At 35.6% G+C, this 16,389-nt stretch overlaps 1 protein-coding gene across 1 annotated transcript in view; it reads left to right on the top strand.

Annotated features, from left to right (window-relative positions):
• Positions 1 to 14,831, top strand: part of LOC127639901 (nitric oxide synthase, brain-like) — a 62,950-nt gene extending 48,119 nt beyond the window's left edge. Inside the window, exons 21-28 of the mRNA XM_052122232.1 lie at positions 853 to 1,022; positions 5,529 to 5,739; positions 8,540 to 8,627; positions 8,716 to 8,837; positions 8,941 to 9,089; positions 9,428 to 9,622; positions 12,678 to 12,796; positions 14,768 to 14,831. Of these exons, the coding sequence (XP_051978192.1) occupies positions 853 to 1,022; positions 5,529 to 5,739; positions 8,540 to 8,627; positions 8,716 to 8,837; positions 8,941 to 9,089; positions 9,428 to 9,622; positions 12,678 to 12,796; positions 14,768 to 14,786 (1,073 nt within the window). The 3' untranslated portion in view covers positions 14,787 to 14,831. The remainder of the gene's footprint in view (positions 1 to 852; positions 1,023 to 5,528; positions 5,740 to 8,539; positions 8,628 to 8,715; positions 8,838 to 8,940; positions 9,090 to 9,427; positions 9,623 to 12,677; positions 12,797 to 14,767) is intronic.
• The last annotated feature ends 1,558 nt before the right edge of the window (positions 14,832 to 16,389 follow it).

Raw genomic sequence — 16,389 nt, 5'->3', positions numbered from 1 at the left:
TAGTGTGGAATGGGATTATCTTTTTAAGATTTTAGAAAAATTTGGGAACAATTTTATTGGGTGGATAAAGTTTTTAAAACAACCAGTAGCGACAGTGCAAACTAATGCCTTCATTTCATCTCCTTTCCCATTGTGAACCTTGTTACACTATGCTTTTAATCTCAGACACCTTGCCCATTGGTCTCTCCCAACTGAGAGAGCCCCTCCCTGGTACAACATTGAACATGCGGTCCTTGCCCCGATCTCACCATTGCAAAGTCTTTCTATTAAATTGCCTAAAGAAGCAAAAATGCATCCTATTATTTCACATTTACATTCAGTATGGACAAAGATTTCTCGCATGTTCAATTCTGATACTTACCTAAATGTTTCCTCAAGTATATGGCTGAACCACAAATGATGAATTAACAAGTTCCCCCAATTAACAAGTTAGTTTGCATTCACATATGTCAAAATATACCATAATATATGTCAAGTCATAAATACGTCACACGTATTCAAATGTGGTTCTTTCGTGTCTCAAAACCGAACGTGATGCATTAGTTTGAATACGAGGAAATGCTAATTAAATCTGAGAGTTACTGTTGAGGTTTAAGTAATAATACAATTTCAGTCTGTTCCTCACACAAGTAATCTTTTGGCTTAAAAAGACACAGAGTTGTGTAAACTACTTTTATTTTGCTTGTATTGTCTTTTTTGGTGCTAGACGCTGTCTTATTGCATGTAAAAGAGCACTCGTCACATTCTGCTAAACTTGTGTGCATTCGAAGAAAGAACGTCAAATGAAATATCTGCATTCTTAACAAAGCAGTGTAATTGGTATCACAGTGCTGTCTGAATTCTCTTTTGTAGGTGTGATTATTAACTGGACGGACGAGAGTCGTATTCCACCCTGTACAATCTATCAGGCTTTCAAATACTTTCTGGACATAACCACCCCTCCAAGCCCTGTACTACTGCAGCAGTTTGCTCCTCTAGCGACTAATGAAAAGCAGAGGAAGAGACTGGAGGTGCTCAGCAAGGTAAGACAACACCGAGACTCTGTTTACACCTGGTATTTTTTTTCGGCTGGTCCGATCACAACTGTGCTAAATACAGGAATAAAAGGGGTCCAAAATGTTTTATGATTGGATCACAAAAACCACATTCGGAAGTGGTCAAAAATCAGCCAGAATTCATAAAAAAAATTAATTGACTATGATGAAATGTTTGCAAAAATACATTACATGGGTTATCAAACGCATTGTGGCAGTTTCGAGATAATATGTCCACTGTGTGCCACTAAAAGTGAGTAAAATGTTCTCCCGAACAGATGTGTTTTTTAAGATTAATGCTGTATTGAGTTTTGAATCCCAACCCTGAAACTAAACCTAAACCTAACAGATAGTGTCATAAAAAGCAAATGTGAAATAAAAAAACTCACTTGCTGAAGCAACTACATCATTTTGTGGTGGTTTTTGTTAAACAAAATGTGTTAAAGTAAAAATCACCTAATCAATTAATCATGCACTGTAGTAAAAGTGTTTAGATGTTATAAGATAGCATTGTGGTAAAAAAGAGTGAAACGTAATTGTTAGGGATGGGACAATATGTTGTACTTGTCGGTTCTATATAAGTTATGGGGGTTTTTGATTCGATATAATAACACTTAAATGGCAAAGCATGACAGAAAATTCTTTATTTATTTATTTTTATTTGCACAAAATGCAAATAATAATTTATCATCAAAGTAAAGTTTTTTAATACACAATATAAATGCTCAAAGTTTAAACAATAAGCATTTTTCATACCTTTCTCTGTAAAAAAGTCAAAACAAAAAAAAAGTCAAATAAGCCTTTAAAAATAGAGGGCTACATTCAGGCTGATCAGGTGCAGAACAAGCAATAGAACTGAACAGAGCCTGTCCTGAAAGAGTATGTGAAAGTGTATATTTATTTTTTAATAATTTGTTTGTCATCATTATTATAATCAGATTTTAACTTTTTAAAAATATACAAATTCTACATTCTATCAATTAATATTATATCACAAACTTGTATTATAATAATGTAATGAGCTTTACATTTTTTAATTAATGTGTACAATTTACAACTAATAACATTGAGTTTAAATTAATTTCACAATTGCGAAAATGGTACTGTCACTTTAAGAGTTCAGCGTGCAACTCACAGACTTGCACCCGCAGATGTTCGAGAGAGAAGTCAAATTTTTTTGTGATTTAAAATGATCATTTCTTTGTACGTTTTTATTTGACTGTAAAGAATAGTACGTTTATTAAAAGACACATTATTCAATAAAAGTGGAGTGCGGGATCCAATCTTTGATGGACAGACAATACATGGGAGAAATTTTCTTTTTTTAAATCTCAAGCACTTTTCAACAAAACAAACCGGTTTTAAAATCGTCTGATTGGAAAATTTGAAAAAGCGCATACATACCATGTCACCTGTTGTACTCTACCTGCCCCGAGTGGGATTTGAACCGGCGATCCCCTGCATGGGAGTCAGACGCGCTAACAATAAGGCTATAAAGCTATATAGCCTGTAACGTTACTTGCTAGTGTGTCTCTTAAGGCCAGGAGAGTGAGGTTTACACACTGCACAGATAACACATACCAGTAGTTACCGCTACATGTATTACATGCACAAGAACTTCCGAAACTTCTTCAGAGTGCCTGATGTCAACAGATTGAGCAGTGACATACATGAGTAGCATGCACATCTGGAGCTCAGGTAATACAGGTGTTCCACTAAAATAACTGAAAAGATTGCTTGAAATATCACACATGTTCTGATTTTTTCCCCCACGCTTTCTTTAATGTACTGACGCTATGATTGATGAATGCAGTCATAAAATCTGATCACAAGGGGTCACAGGAGGCTCTTTTTAATGGCCACATGTAAACAGCAATAGTGTCACGCCTGACGTCTTGATATCGGATCACCTGAAAAGCATCTTAAAACCAGGTGTAACAGGACCTGGATGACTATACATGAATACAAACACTCATACATTCTCATAATTATCATATTTGCATCAATAGCAGGCATATTAAAGCTCTGTAATGATCTGAGACCCATTGTCAAACACTTTTTCCATAAGAGACAAAAGCTGTCACATCACCACATGCATCTCTGCCTTTCCGTTTCAAATCGGCAGTAATTTTCTCAGTTTGATAACTTATTACCTGTGAAAATCAACCCCCCTCTATCCCGCATTCTTTTTTCTCATTCTCTCTGTCTGTCTTTCTCCCTCATGCTCCCTCACGCATGCCTCTCAATGTCAACACTGTGAGCTGTCCTCTAGATGCGGAAATATTTCTTTCATTGCCTCCCACTGAAACGTTGGGTGCAATTTTTCGTAATGTAGCTAGCTATAATTGGCTGCTAAGTTAGTGAGTCATCCTTTCTGGTACAAATTAGTCTGATGAATGAATAGAGCAAACGAGAGAGGAGAGAGAGATTGACAGTGTGATTTGAAGAAGTTCTTTCAGTCGAGTTCACTACTGGTTCCTAAAGGCATGTAAAGATGGTAACTCCCCTCAAGTGTTTCTCTAACTAACTGATAATAAATGTTGTATGGTTTTCTTTTCTATATACAGTATAGTTTAAAGGATTTACAGGTGAAAATTTTCATAAGCTAATACTGTCAATCACAATGTAAGTGTATATTCATAATAATATTCAAAAATTGAAGGGATAGGTCACTGAAAAATGAAAACGTGGTCATTATTTTCTCAGGCTTATTTCAATATAAACCCATTTGCTGTTATTTTTCATTTGGAACACAAAAGGAGAATTTTTGAAGAATCTTCATGCAGCCCCTTTTTTTATACAATAGAGGTGTCTCCCACCCACCACCTCATTTTATGTGCTAAGCTAAGGCTAAGTTTTGCAATAAAGGATGGCAGGTGAATGGAATATCTCAATGACCAACCAGCGGCACTCTGAAACGTCATGTAAATGAGAGTGCCTTTTTCCTTATGGATTAAGAGAAAGCAGATTAACACACCTGGAATATGCGGTTTATAAGGTCATGTAAATGCATAAGTGCAGTTCTTACAGCTTTTTGAGTAGTGTGAGTGTGCATGAACAGATTGGATAACAAGTCAACACAGTATAGTCAAGTATAAAAATAAAATATCGACTGTCCCTCATATTCGTGTAAATGTGCTTATACAATGGGGGAATCCTGAAGTTTTACGTAAGAGGTAAACCCCACTATTGCAGCGCAATTCTGTTGCAGGTTGAGACAACTCAAACAACTTTCAAATACAGAAACAACTCTAGAATATCTGGAAATAAAGCGAAGCAATGGAGAATAAAATAGCAAAGTCTACCTCAGATGCCATGTTTGTTATCTGCACAAACATGGCGGGAAATTGTGTTGCTGTGGAGAAAGCTGCTTACTGATGGAAAATGTAACTGGATTTAGTTGCCTTCAGAAATGTCAAGAGATGACCATTTTAATCAGTAGGAGACTGATAAAAGGAATCTGTAAAGGAGAACCAACTACGTCGCTCTGTCAGAATATTTCAATTTAGCCCTATATAAATTTGGGGTTCATTTTTTAATAATTTACATTCCAATCCCAACCTCAAAATCAATGTTTTACTGTCAAATGTGAATCTTAATGCACAAAATATGCAATATTTTATGCATTTTATTGGTAACCTCATGGGTGCTACCAAATCAAGTGCTTCTGCCACGTTTTCAGCTGGCCCTTTGAGGGCACTGTGGCAGAATGATCCACCCCTCCGGCTCGTCATCGTTGCCCCGCCTCTTAGGGCTGCCCTTCAGCCAGGCCCAGGGCAGGAGAGTGAGAAGAGGTGAATAATTAATAAGCCTCATTCTGACAGCTGTGAATTAAGCGCACATTAAAGTGTCTTTAAAACGCAGAGCACACCTCTTCTCGGGGAGCCGGCTTCAAATCTTCATGTGTGCACTGGCATCCTCGCATGCCCAGGACCAGAGCTGGGAGGATTCGGACAAGATGATACGCCGCCAGACCCACTCTTCTGACCCCTGGCCAATTACATGAGTCACCGGGGGAGAACTGCACATGTCGCGGCTGACAGGCCACCTTCCCCTCTCACCAGCCGCAGGCCGTCAAGGCCGTTCATTATACCCTATATTACTAACATTAACCAATATAACCTTATTGTAAGGTGTAACCAAATCATACAGATTTACAGCGATAAATAGAATCTTCCCTTTAACAAGGGATCTGAAAATACCTTTCTGGCATTGTTTTAGGCTCACATGACTAACACTTTTGCACACACTATGATTTTGGTAGGTTTTTTACTTGCTTCTGACTGTCACTGATCCAACGATTGCCTTGAACTACTATTCAAGGATTAACAAGTCAAGTCATTTTTATTTGTATAGTGCTTTTCACAAATTATTCTGTAACAGAAAATGAAGCTCTTATGTCTGTAAAATTATCATTGTGTGGTCTAAAGAAAAGTTTTTTGATGTCATTTGATTGGAAAGAAGACTGGGTTAATCTGTTCTGTGTCTGCTCAGGGTTTGCAGGAGTATGAGGAGTGGAAGTGGTACAATAACCCCACCATAGTGGAAGTTCTGGAGGAGTTCCCATCCCTTCAGATCCCCTCCACTCTGCTCCTTACCCAGCTCCCCCTCCTACAGCCACGGTACTACTCCATTAGCTCCTCTCCAGACGTTTATCCAGGAGAGATCCACCTTACTGTGGCTGTGGTGTCCTACCGCCCCAGAGGTAAAAATCAAGATAAAAAAATTTGTTGCTCAGAGGTTGCACATTGTCTTAGTTTCTATAAAGTGACATTTTAAATAAATCCAAAATTACAACAAATTTATGAATCTGTGCAGCCAATATTTCAAAAGAGTAAACCTTATGAATGAAAGTGTGCACAATGTGATTTCAGGTCGGTTGGGCGCGGTGCTAACTCCATTAGAGGTCTCTGTTAATTGTTCACGTCTGGAGCTTGTCAAGTTTAACATCAACTAAGATACGACATCATATACACTTCTTGAAATGTCTATGTTAATGTATCGCACAATTCACTCGTAATGATTCCCATGTTTTTATTTATAGCTTAAGCCTGAGCGCGATGTAAAATTTCTGACCTGAAATGATTTAACGTTGGAGTGGTTTAGCCATCTCTTAAAGTTGACCACATTTATATCCACATCAGCGATTAAGGTTATTTACTGGTTAAGACTTTATTCCGAAAAAAAAGTTTAAATGCTCCATAAAGGTTTAAATGCTCCATGGATTATTCATCTATTAGGAAAATTCATCCTTAGGTAAAATGAAGAAACTTTTTTCTTCTTTAAACTGCGTTAATTTGAAAATGTTAAGTGTTTTGAACCTGTTAAGGTGCTATATAAATGTAACATTATTATTATTATTATTTATTTTGTATTTTTTTTAACTAAATAATGGTGTCCTATCTTAAAAAATCCTGATAGACTTACAGGACTTTCACCTGTTTGTAGGCTATATTGATTTTATTTTAATTTCTTTTCATTTGAATTTGTATTTATTCACTGCAAAATGTGGGCTTGACACCTCTTCCCTCCAGAATAATGTTGTTATACATGTACAGACAAACGGAAATTCTGTTTCATGCAGATATTAATATCTGAAATACCAGGAGAAACCATACCATATTCCAGTTAATCAGGCCTACAAATTCAGCTTCATTTGTTAAGAAAGAAATAATAATAAAATAATATTTTTTAAATAATAATTGTGTATTATTATTATTATTAGGCTATTATTGAGAAAAGGCATATACAAGGCATATTTTAAGAGTAACACTTAAAAATGGGCATTTCGTTTTGAAACTTCTGGTTTAAGCCCTGCCCACACCCGGTTCTATCCGAATACAGAGACAGATACAGATAATTTGTCATATGAACAGATACAGATACAAATACAGAAAATGGCTTCGCTGTACACTCCTAATGTGTGAGATTATTGGTGTCTTGTTTTAAATATAAATATTTATTATCGTTTTTAGATAAGTAACATATCTTCCACTTAAAAAATCTTTTTCAATAAGAATAATTCCAGTGGTGACAAATTCGCCATTTGCGCTTCGTATAATCTTGTTGTTCTCGAGGACCCCTTCACACCTGGTATTAAGATGCATTTTGGGTGATCCGATCACATGTGGTCAGGCGAGATGCATCGCTGTTTACACCTGGTTGCTTAAATGTGTCTGGTTTGACCATTTGTGATCGGATTTGGAGAGGAAGGACTCTGTATAAGGACAACATACAGTACATCAATCACCATGTCAGAAAAGACAAAGAAAATGTGAAAAATAATGCCACTTTCTCCCAGATGCATCTGAAATTTAATCTAAGCACAAAAGCAATATTTTGAGCAGAATTGTCTATTATTTTAGTGGATTACTACCTGTATTAACCTGAGCTGCAGATGTTCGTGCTTCTCATAAGTGTCCCTGCATATTGACAGACACACTAAAGAAGATCCGTGAAGTTCTCGTGTTTGTGTACGTATCCACTTTTTCAAATTTTCCCAACGGACAGTTATTTCCATTTAAAGTCGCTTGTAACCGGCAAAGTTAAAACTCTTGTTAGGCGCAGCGGTTGATTGACAGATGAGGTGTGGCGCTTCACTGCTGCCAAGACGCATTCTGGACGGATAAGCATTTACACCTCAAATGAGATGCGGTCATATGCGTTTATGACCACATTCGTATGTGGTTTTTGGAATCTGATCCCAAAACGTTTTAGACCCTGTTTAGACCTATATTTAGCACTGAACACTTGATCGGATCACCAAAAACGCATCTTAATGCCAGGTAGAAATGGGGTCAAGAAGAAGCAATTGAGGTTTAAAGGAGATTATATTTTTGTGACTTTTCTTTGTTACACTAAAGAAATACATTTTATTTTAAATAATTAAATGGCCTTAAAATTTCAAAATACAATAAAATGTACAGTGCTATAAGTGTCCAATGCTTATTTTTCATCCATCTTAAACCAAGATTGTCACTCTTAACAGCCTCTTACGTTCAACAGCTGGAAAACCCAACCGCAATATCATATTAATAATTGGGTGCTTAATAAGAGACTATGAACTAAATTAGTGAAATTGACTCAAGTGCCTAATGAAGTGTGAATAATCTCTCTTGTCTGCCAAGCTTTTGTGATTGTCACTGGTATTTGATTCAGGCTGTTATAACAGTCCAATAACTGCTCCTTAATCAAAATAGAAGGTCTGTTTTACCTTATTTTCTTGGACACTAGAATTTTCTGAGGATCAAATTAATTCTAGATCTGTTCAGTTGCTGTTAAGCCTTTTTAGTTAACACTCACTAAATAGAAACAGTGATCTCATCTCTCTTTACCATTTTAAATGCATTGTAAACATGTAATCATGCGCATAATAGGCAGTTAAAATGTAGCAATTTCACTCTATTTGAAGCATGTGATGTCAGCACTGCGCAGTTCTAAATTACGGCACATTAGATCAGTGTCACAGCGTGTCAGGTAAAAGGATTGTGTTTTATCCCATCTAGATGGAGAGGGTCCCATACACCATGGAGTGTGTTCCTCTTGGCTCAATAGCTTGGACCCAGAAGAGACCGTGCCATGCTTCGTCAGAGGGTAGAGCATTGATTTACTCCACAAATATGTCCATTAATGCTTTTTTAAGTGGATTTGATGGAATCAATGGATGTATTTTCTGTTTCAGGGCTCCAACTTTCCGTATGCCAAAAAACAGTCAGGTTCCATGTATTCTGATTGGGCCAGGCACTGGAATCGCTCCATTTAGAAGCTTCTGGCAACAGAGACTATATGAAATTGAAAATACGGGTAGGCATTCGATGCACATCCATTCATCCAACCATACATTGTTACGTTTTTAAAATGTTTTGCTTTGTTAAACTTTCACTTTTGGTGTGAATTTAATTATCAGGAATCAAGGCATGCCCTATGATCTTGGTTTTCGGCTGTCGGCAGTCACAGATTGACCATATTTACAATGAAGAGACCATCCAGGCCAAGAACAAGGAAGTGTTTAAAGAGCTTTACACCGCATACTCCAGAGAGCCTGGGAGACCAAAGGTGTGAATGTGAATCCTTGTCAAATTTCAGCTTGGATTATTCAAATCCATTTATGCACCAAAAAAAAGGAGGGTTTTGCCAGATTGCCCATGCGAATTATCAAGAACAAGGAGGATAATGATAAAGTGTTCTTTTTTGCTCCGTCTTTGAAAAGCAACAACCCCGAACCAGTTTTGCATTGGAAATATTAATCAACTGCATTGTTAGACCAACATAAAACTTGATTCACCACAGCCAGGGATAGCATGTGGGTATGAATATATGCCCGCCATATCCAGCTGTGTTCTGTTATGTCCATTACTTCTCAATTTCTTATTATTTTTCCATATTCTTCTCAGAAATATGTCCAGGACGTGCTTCGTGAGCAGTTGTCTGAAACAGTCTACAAGTCTTTGAGAGAAGAAGGGGGTCACATCTATGTTTGTGGAGACGTCACCATGGCTGGAGACGTACTCAAAACAGTCCAGCAGATTTTCAAACTACACGGCAACATGTCTTTGGAGGATGCTGGCATCTACATCAGCAAACTAAGGGTTAGATCTAATTGTTTTCTATAGCTATTATATCACTATTACTATTGCTCAAACTTAGGGTTGTGGATTTGAACAAACCTCTAACTTAAAGGAATAGTTCTCTCAAGAATGAAAATTCCCTCATTATTCACTTACCCTGATGCCATCCTAGATGTGTATATCTGCCTTTCCTCAGCATAACACAAATTAAGATTTTTTTAGAAATATTTTGAAGCTCTGCAGGTCCTTATAATGTGAGTAAACAGGTGCCATCAGGCTACTGGCTATTTGACAGTCCAAAACGCAGACTGCATAAAAGTAATCAAGTCGATCAATGAATGTCTTCTTAAGCAAATCGATTGGTTGGTGTAAGAAACAATTCGATAATTTAACCCTTGTGCATCCTTGTGGACATTTTTGGCTTTTTCAGTTTTGTTTTTTTGATAACTTTGTCTGTGTTAATGCTAACTGCATAAAATTTTCCACAGGTGTGAGTTTTTATTGGAATTTTAATATTTCACCCTATTTTCTTTAAAAAAATATTTTTTGCACTAGTTACACAAAATACTCCCTCTTAGCGTCGTTTTGGACAAAAATGGCACATTGAAACCCATTAAAACTGCGATTTTTAATCCCAGTGCCATTTAACTATAAAATTATGCAATCTTGTTTAACATGCTTTCATTATGTTGGCAAGGCTTCAAAATTTACATTTTAAATATTTTTTATCAGATCGTGCCATTTTTTCAGGTTTGGCATATCATCAGCTTTTGTTGTTGTTTTCTGCTGTTTTTGGCTTATGCATATTATAGAGCCAATTAGATACATTATGAATATATAATTGTGAGTGTGTTGGTATGGATTTCAGAGTGTGGTTTGTATGTGTCTGAGGCTCTAATAATAAAAATTAAAAAAATTCTGTTTAGCATTTATTAAACTGAAAATAATTATAATTATTATATTTTTTATAAAAAACAACAGTGGCATTATGTAAACAAACCGGCGTTTAAAGTGTTAAAATTCTGAAAATAAATGAATGTTTGGTAATTATGATTAGAACTGATGCTGGTTAAAATATAAGTCAGTGAAAGTAGAAAAAAATATTATTCTATAATATTTTTATGACACTTTTTTGACATGGCCATTTTTGTCCATTATGGACCTAAGTGGTAGCTTTTTTTTAAATCTGATACTGCATAAAAAATATGAAAGCATCAAAATGAATGTTGTTGTTAAAGGGTTAAAATTCTAAAAATGAATGAATGTTTGGTCATTATGATTAGAGCTGATGCTGGTTAAAAAAATGATGTCAGTGAAAGTGGAAAAAAATATAAATCTATAATATTTTTATGACAGTTTTTGGACATGGCCATTTTTGTCCATAATGAACCTATGTGTAACTTTTTTTAATTGATGCACAAGGGTTAAAAGTTTTTTACTTTAAATCGCTGCTTCCACCCAGCGCTATATTTCTGTTTGATATGAACTAACTCTCTTGTGACGTACGTTCCTCTGTTGTATACAATGCATGCGCTTCCGACCTCTCGCATGAACGCATCATTGCGCTTACATCACTAATGCGTCGCCTGCTGGCAGAAATCGATTTTTTTTTAAGTCAATAAAGTTTTAATTATCTATTTGTTTCTTAGACCAACCTATCAGTTTGCTTCAGAAAACAGAAATTGATCGAATGGAGTTGTATGGATTACTTTTATGCTACCTAAATATGTCTTTTGGACCGTCAAATAGCCAGCAGCCTGATGGCACCAATTTACTTACATTATAAGGACCTAAAGAGATTCAACATTTTGCAAAAAATATTAATTTGTGTTCTGCTGTCAAACACATCTGGGATGGCATCAGGGTAAGTGAATAATGAGTAAAGAGAATTTTCATTTTGGGGTGAACTTTTCATTTAAGGTATTAAAATTTGATGCGTAACTTGTCCCACACATTTGGTGCTATGGATATAAATTATGCCTCAGATTGTGTAGTTTATTGAGGAGAGGTGCTCTATTATTTTTCTAAACAATTGAACATACGATTTTTGGCTGGCTGAATACAAAACAAACTAAGACATTTTCTTAGACTTACATTGAAGGAGCAAACCAAGCCATATCTATAGATCAGGGGCCGGTTGCATAAACTATTTTAGACTAGTCTTACTAGTTAGATGTCTAAAACTTTGTCTTACTAAAGACAATTGCTGTCTTTAAAATGTTTTATGCAACAGGCTTTCTAAGGCATCTTTAACTTGTCATGCTAATTGTTATCTGCAGTCTTAAAGGTGCTGTAAAGATATTAATGAAATAAGTGTCATGAGATATCTCACTGGTCTCTGTGGCAGCTGTAGTCTTTGTAAACAGCGGACATTGTAAGCAGCGGACATTTTCACCTGTCAATCATTTTGCTCGTTCTCATAGTGTTGTATTTGAAGTGGATCATTAAGGCTATGATTCATAATGTTTGTCAGTTGGGGGCGCTATTGTGCCACTGTTTAATTTGACAGCCACAGGAACAAACAGTGCTGTTCTTTTGCTCGGTTTTGGTCTCAAAATAAACTTTGGAGGGCGGGGTTTTGGAATGAGGTGGTGTGGCTAATTCAACAGCTCAGTCACGGGAAAGCTTCAGAACAGTAAAATCACTTACAGCACCTTTATGTTAATGGCTATGTTTATGCAACCGGCCCCAGAATATCATAGAGACTTGGGGATAGGCTCTTTTGACTTGTGCCAGTAAGCAGCCACCCAGAACACCCCGACAACCACCCACAATACGCCAGCTTCATGGCAACGAGTTTTACAAAGGCAAGCACCACTCACATTTTCTTGAGACAATGAAATAAATATATATATATTTTGTTCTGCTTTTATGTTTCCACCTGAATGCTTTCAGCTATAAGAGCATCAGCCATAATAGCAATTACAGTTCCTCAAACCATTGCAGCTATTCAACCATTGATGTTAAACTGAATTATTGTGCACAAACAAAGGGTAATAAATTGTTAGGTCATCAGAGAAGTTCCAGCTTTTTTTTCAAACTGCCTTTGCCTACATCTTCTCTCCATTTGTTGAAGGATGAGAATCGATACCACGAGGACATTTTCGGTGTCACCCTGCGCACCTACGAGGTCACCAACCGTCTAAGGTCGGAATCTATTGCATTCAACGAAGAAAGCAAAAAAGACTCGGATGAGTAAGTCCTACTTTCTTATTCCTCTGCAATCTCTTAAGTCGCCTTGGGTTATCTTTGCTTGTAGGAGGACCTTGTGCTCTGTTGATTACTGTCGATACAGCCTCTGGACCAGCATCACTGAATGCCAGCAGTAACCATAGCGACGGAGGCTGAGAAGTGGCTGTAGCGGAACAGGATTAGTGAGAAAAGAGTGGATGTGCCATTCTCTGTTTGTGCTCTCACAGATAAGAGCTTGTTCATGCCGTACTCTGCCTGAGAGCGGAGAGAGGGAGAAGTGCTTTAACTGTAGCATGCTTAACTGGCCTGTTTGCCAAATGGCCACCGTAGTTCTTGTAAGAGGTACCAACTTAGATTTTTGCAGTTTTATGATCAAAGTCCTTCTGTTGGAGGACAAGAGGTACCTCACATTCTCTCGCCATTTGTCATTCAGCGCATTGTTATGGAAGTAAATAGGTGACAAAATTTAATAAATTAATGTATCATGAAATGTTCCAATCAATACATACAAATACGAAATGTGAGTAGAATTAATTCAATAAGGAGTTAAATGTTTTATTTTTATTTTTTATGTATTTATTTATTATTTAAATATGAAAAACATAATGAAATACACTTTGAACTGTATGTCATGAAATTATGAAATATACAATGAAATGATGATCAATCAATTTAAAAATATAAAATTAAATAAGAAATGTATTTATTTAAAATGAAAATTCAATGAAATGTGTGTGTAATGAATTAAATTGGCATATATTTATTTTATTATTTTAAATGAAAAATGAAATGCGCCTTGAAATGTAATGTAGCGGAAAGTTATTTAAAACATCATGAAATAATAATTGAATCAATAAATAATTGCACAATAAATAATGCAGTAAATTGTGAGCATAATTAGATATGGCACGTGAAACGTTTTAATTTAAAATAAAAAATTACCTGAAATACTACATTAAATAAACCTTGAAATGCAATAACACAGACAAAAATAAACATTTCATGAAATAACGAAATACTTAATGAAATTTTGCAATCAATACAAATAAATATATGAGCATTCTGTAATTAATCAGATAAGGCATGGAGATAAGGCATGAAATTCTATTATTTGATTTTAATATTTAAAAGAAAAAAGACCTAAAATGTAGTATAGTGGACAAAATAAATACATACATCATGAGATTATTAAATGGGTGGTCAATCAGTAAATAAAAATACAATGAAATGTGAGCATAATTAAACTAATAAGGTATGAAATGTATGTGTACAATGAAAAATGACATGAAGTGCTTCATTAAATACACCTTGAAATTAAATATAGTGGACAATGGGCCAAAAACAAATATATATATATATATATATATATATATAATAATTTTTCAATCAATAAATAATCATCCAATGAGTTGTGAGCATAAATATATAATGCGTGGAATATATTTATTTCGTTTAGTTTAGAGCTTTATTAATCCCCATGGGGCAATTAGTTCAGACTGTCATGGTGCTTCACATACATAGACAACACTTAATACACATACATACAAATACTCAAAATACATAAAATATATAGAGGGAAAAAATAAATGAATAAAATATCAATTATGTTTGTTACATAAATGTATAGCTTCAGGCACAAAAGTACATTTATGATGTTTTGTGGAACACCTGATTGTCCTTAAACGTCATCCAAGGGGCATCCACTCAAAATAAAAGTTCAAAGGGTGTGTGCCATCTCCCATTATTTTATGCGCCATCCTCTACACTTGCTGTTCATAATAAAGTGTACGACTACGTAAAGAAACGCCCATCATTTTTGAGCACATGTTTACAATACCTTGCAGACGATATTTGTTCGTCATTGATGATGCAACATCAATAATGAATTGCAACATTTCATAGCAAATGAATGTGTGTTGTTTTGTTTCTCCGTTTGTATCTCTTTTAAACTTTGTTCTCTTCTCTCTTGTCTAGGGTGTTTTGCTCAGTCTAATTTTCTGTCTATCTTGCTGGCTTTTGCTCAAACGCTCCAAAATCGGCCAATGAGAAGCATGATGAGGTCAGCCACAATATATGAAAACTGTGCCAAGTTTGTCTGTTGATTTCTTAAACAGTTTCTTCTTTCCTTTTTTTCTTCGAAACTATTTCATGTTCTTCGCTCATTTGTTGTGCATATCTATGATCAAAACTGGCATTATTAAGACAAGTACCTTTCACTTGAACACCTAAATGCACTTTTTTGTGTGTCTTAATGCTTTTGTATCATTACTGGCCTGCGTGCGCTCAGACATGGCCTGCCTTTGTCATGTTTAAGCAAGATTAATGGCTTTCCTGATGTGCAAATATGCATAGATATTGACTTCAATATTATGAGATTGAAAGTATTTGGTTTGCGTCAAGTTTAGTGTTTGGGATAGTGGGCATATTATGATCACTTTGGATTAAAGACTAAATCTCTATCTGAGTCAACAAAAAAAAGAGTCTTCTTTAAAGGTGAAGTGTATAATTTCTGCAGGGTTATAGTGCCACCAAATGAACTGACAAAAATAATGATGTTTTAAAACAGGTTTCCCGAACAGGTTTCATGTCCTTATCATCTCTCCCCATATTAAGCTGGGATATAACAAATAATTTTTACATGGAAATACAGAATTTACCTTTAAAAGAACCCTACTCAGACCCCTTTAAGTGGACCAAGAAGTGAACTGAGTGAGAAAGAACCCAGTTCTCTTTGTGCTCCCACTCTCCCTGGCCTTAAAAGTGGGCTCAGATCTCATTTTGGTCCATTTTAGTCCCCTATCCATTCACACTGTTGTTGTTGTTGTTATTATTATTATTATTATTATTATTATTATTATTAAATTGATTATTGGAATAGTAGTATGCAAAAATATATCTCAGACCCTGTGAAAACACCCCAAGATTAGACATGGCATGTGTACCAACAATCAACTTTTTCAACACATAGTTGTTCAGCATTTGGCGATTTTAAAAACAAAATTCAAAACCACACATTCAACAATTTCTTATTTTATTCCTTCCTTTACTAATTATTATTATTATTATGATTTTTTTTATAGACTGAGAATTAGCCTACATAGATGAGTTAGACCTGTATAAAACCACACTCTGCATATTATCACGTCTAAAGTAAAGCCACACTGCTAATTGACCGTGCAATGGTAACCATGCATCTTAACGTGCTAAAGTGTCATGCAATTTGGTTAGAAATCCTGAGAGGTTATTGTAAATATCTGTCTTGTTCACAACCCTCAGTAGGGAGAAAAAGATTGACATTTTTCAATGTTAATACTTGCAAGCGTTCTAAAAGATCTATCAGGAAGATTTATTGCAAAACACTTTTAGTGTGGCTTAATTCAGCATCTATCATGAATATGTCAGGTCACGCTTGCCTTTTGCAACATGGAAAAACCATCCATAATTTTCCATGAGATTTTTTGACATGTGTACCTTTTAAAGTTCCCTATCACCTTCTTTCTTTCTCAATTTCTCTTAAAATGGCAGTGGCAAACTCTTGATTTTGATGTCAAGTCACAGTATTAACTGCATACAGATGGTGGCCAAAGGCTGTTTGA

The sequence above is a fragment of the Xyrauchen texanus genome, chromosome 4 (genome assembly GCF_025860055.1).
Source record: "Xyrauchen texanus isolate HMW12.3.18 chromosome 4, RBS_HiC_50CHRs, whole genome shotgun sequence".
Taxonomy (NCBI): domain Eukaryota; kingdom Metazoa; phylum Chordata; class Actinopteri; order Cypriniformes; family Catostomidae; genus Xyrauchen; species Xyrauchen texanus.
Note: the sequence above shows the minus strand (reverse complement) of the source record. Positions and strands in the feature narration are given on the sequence as shown.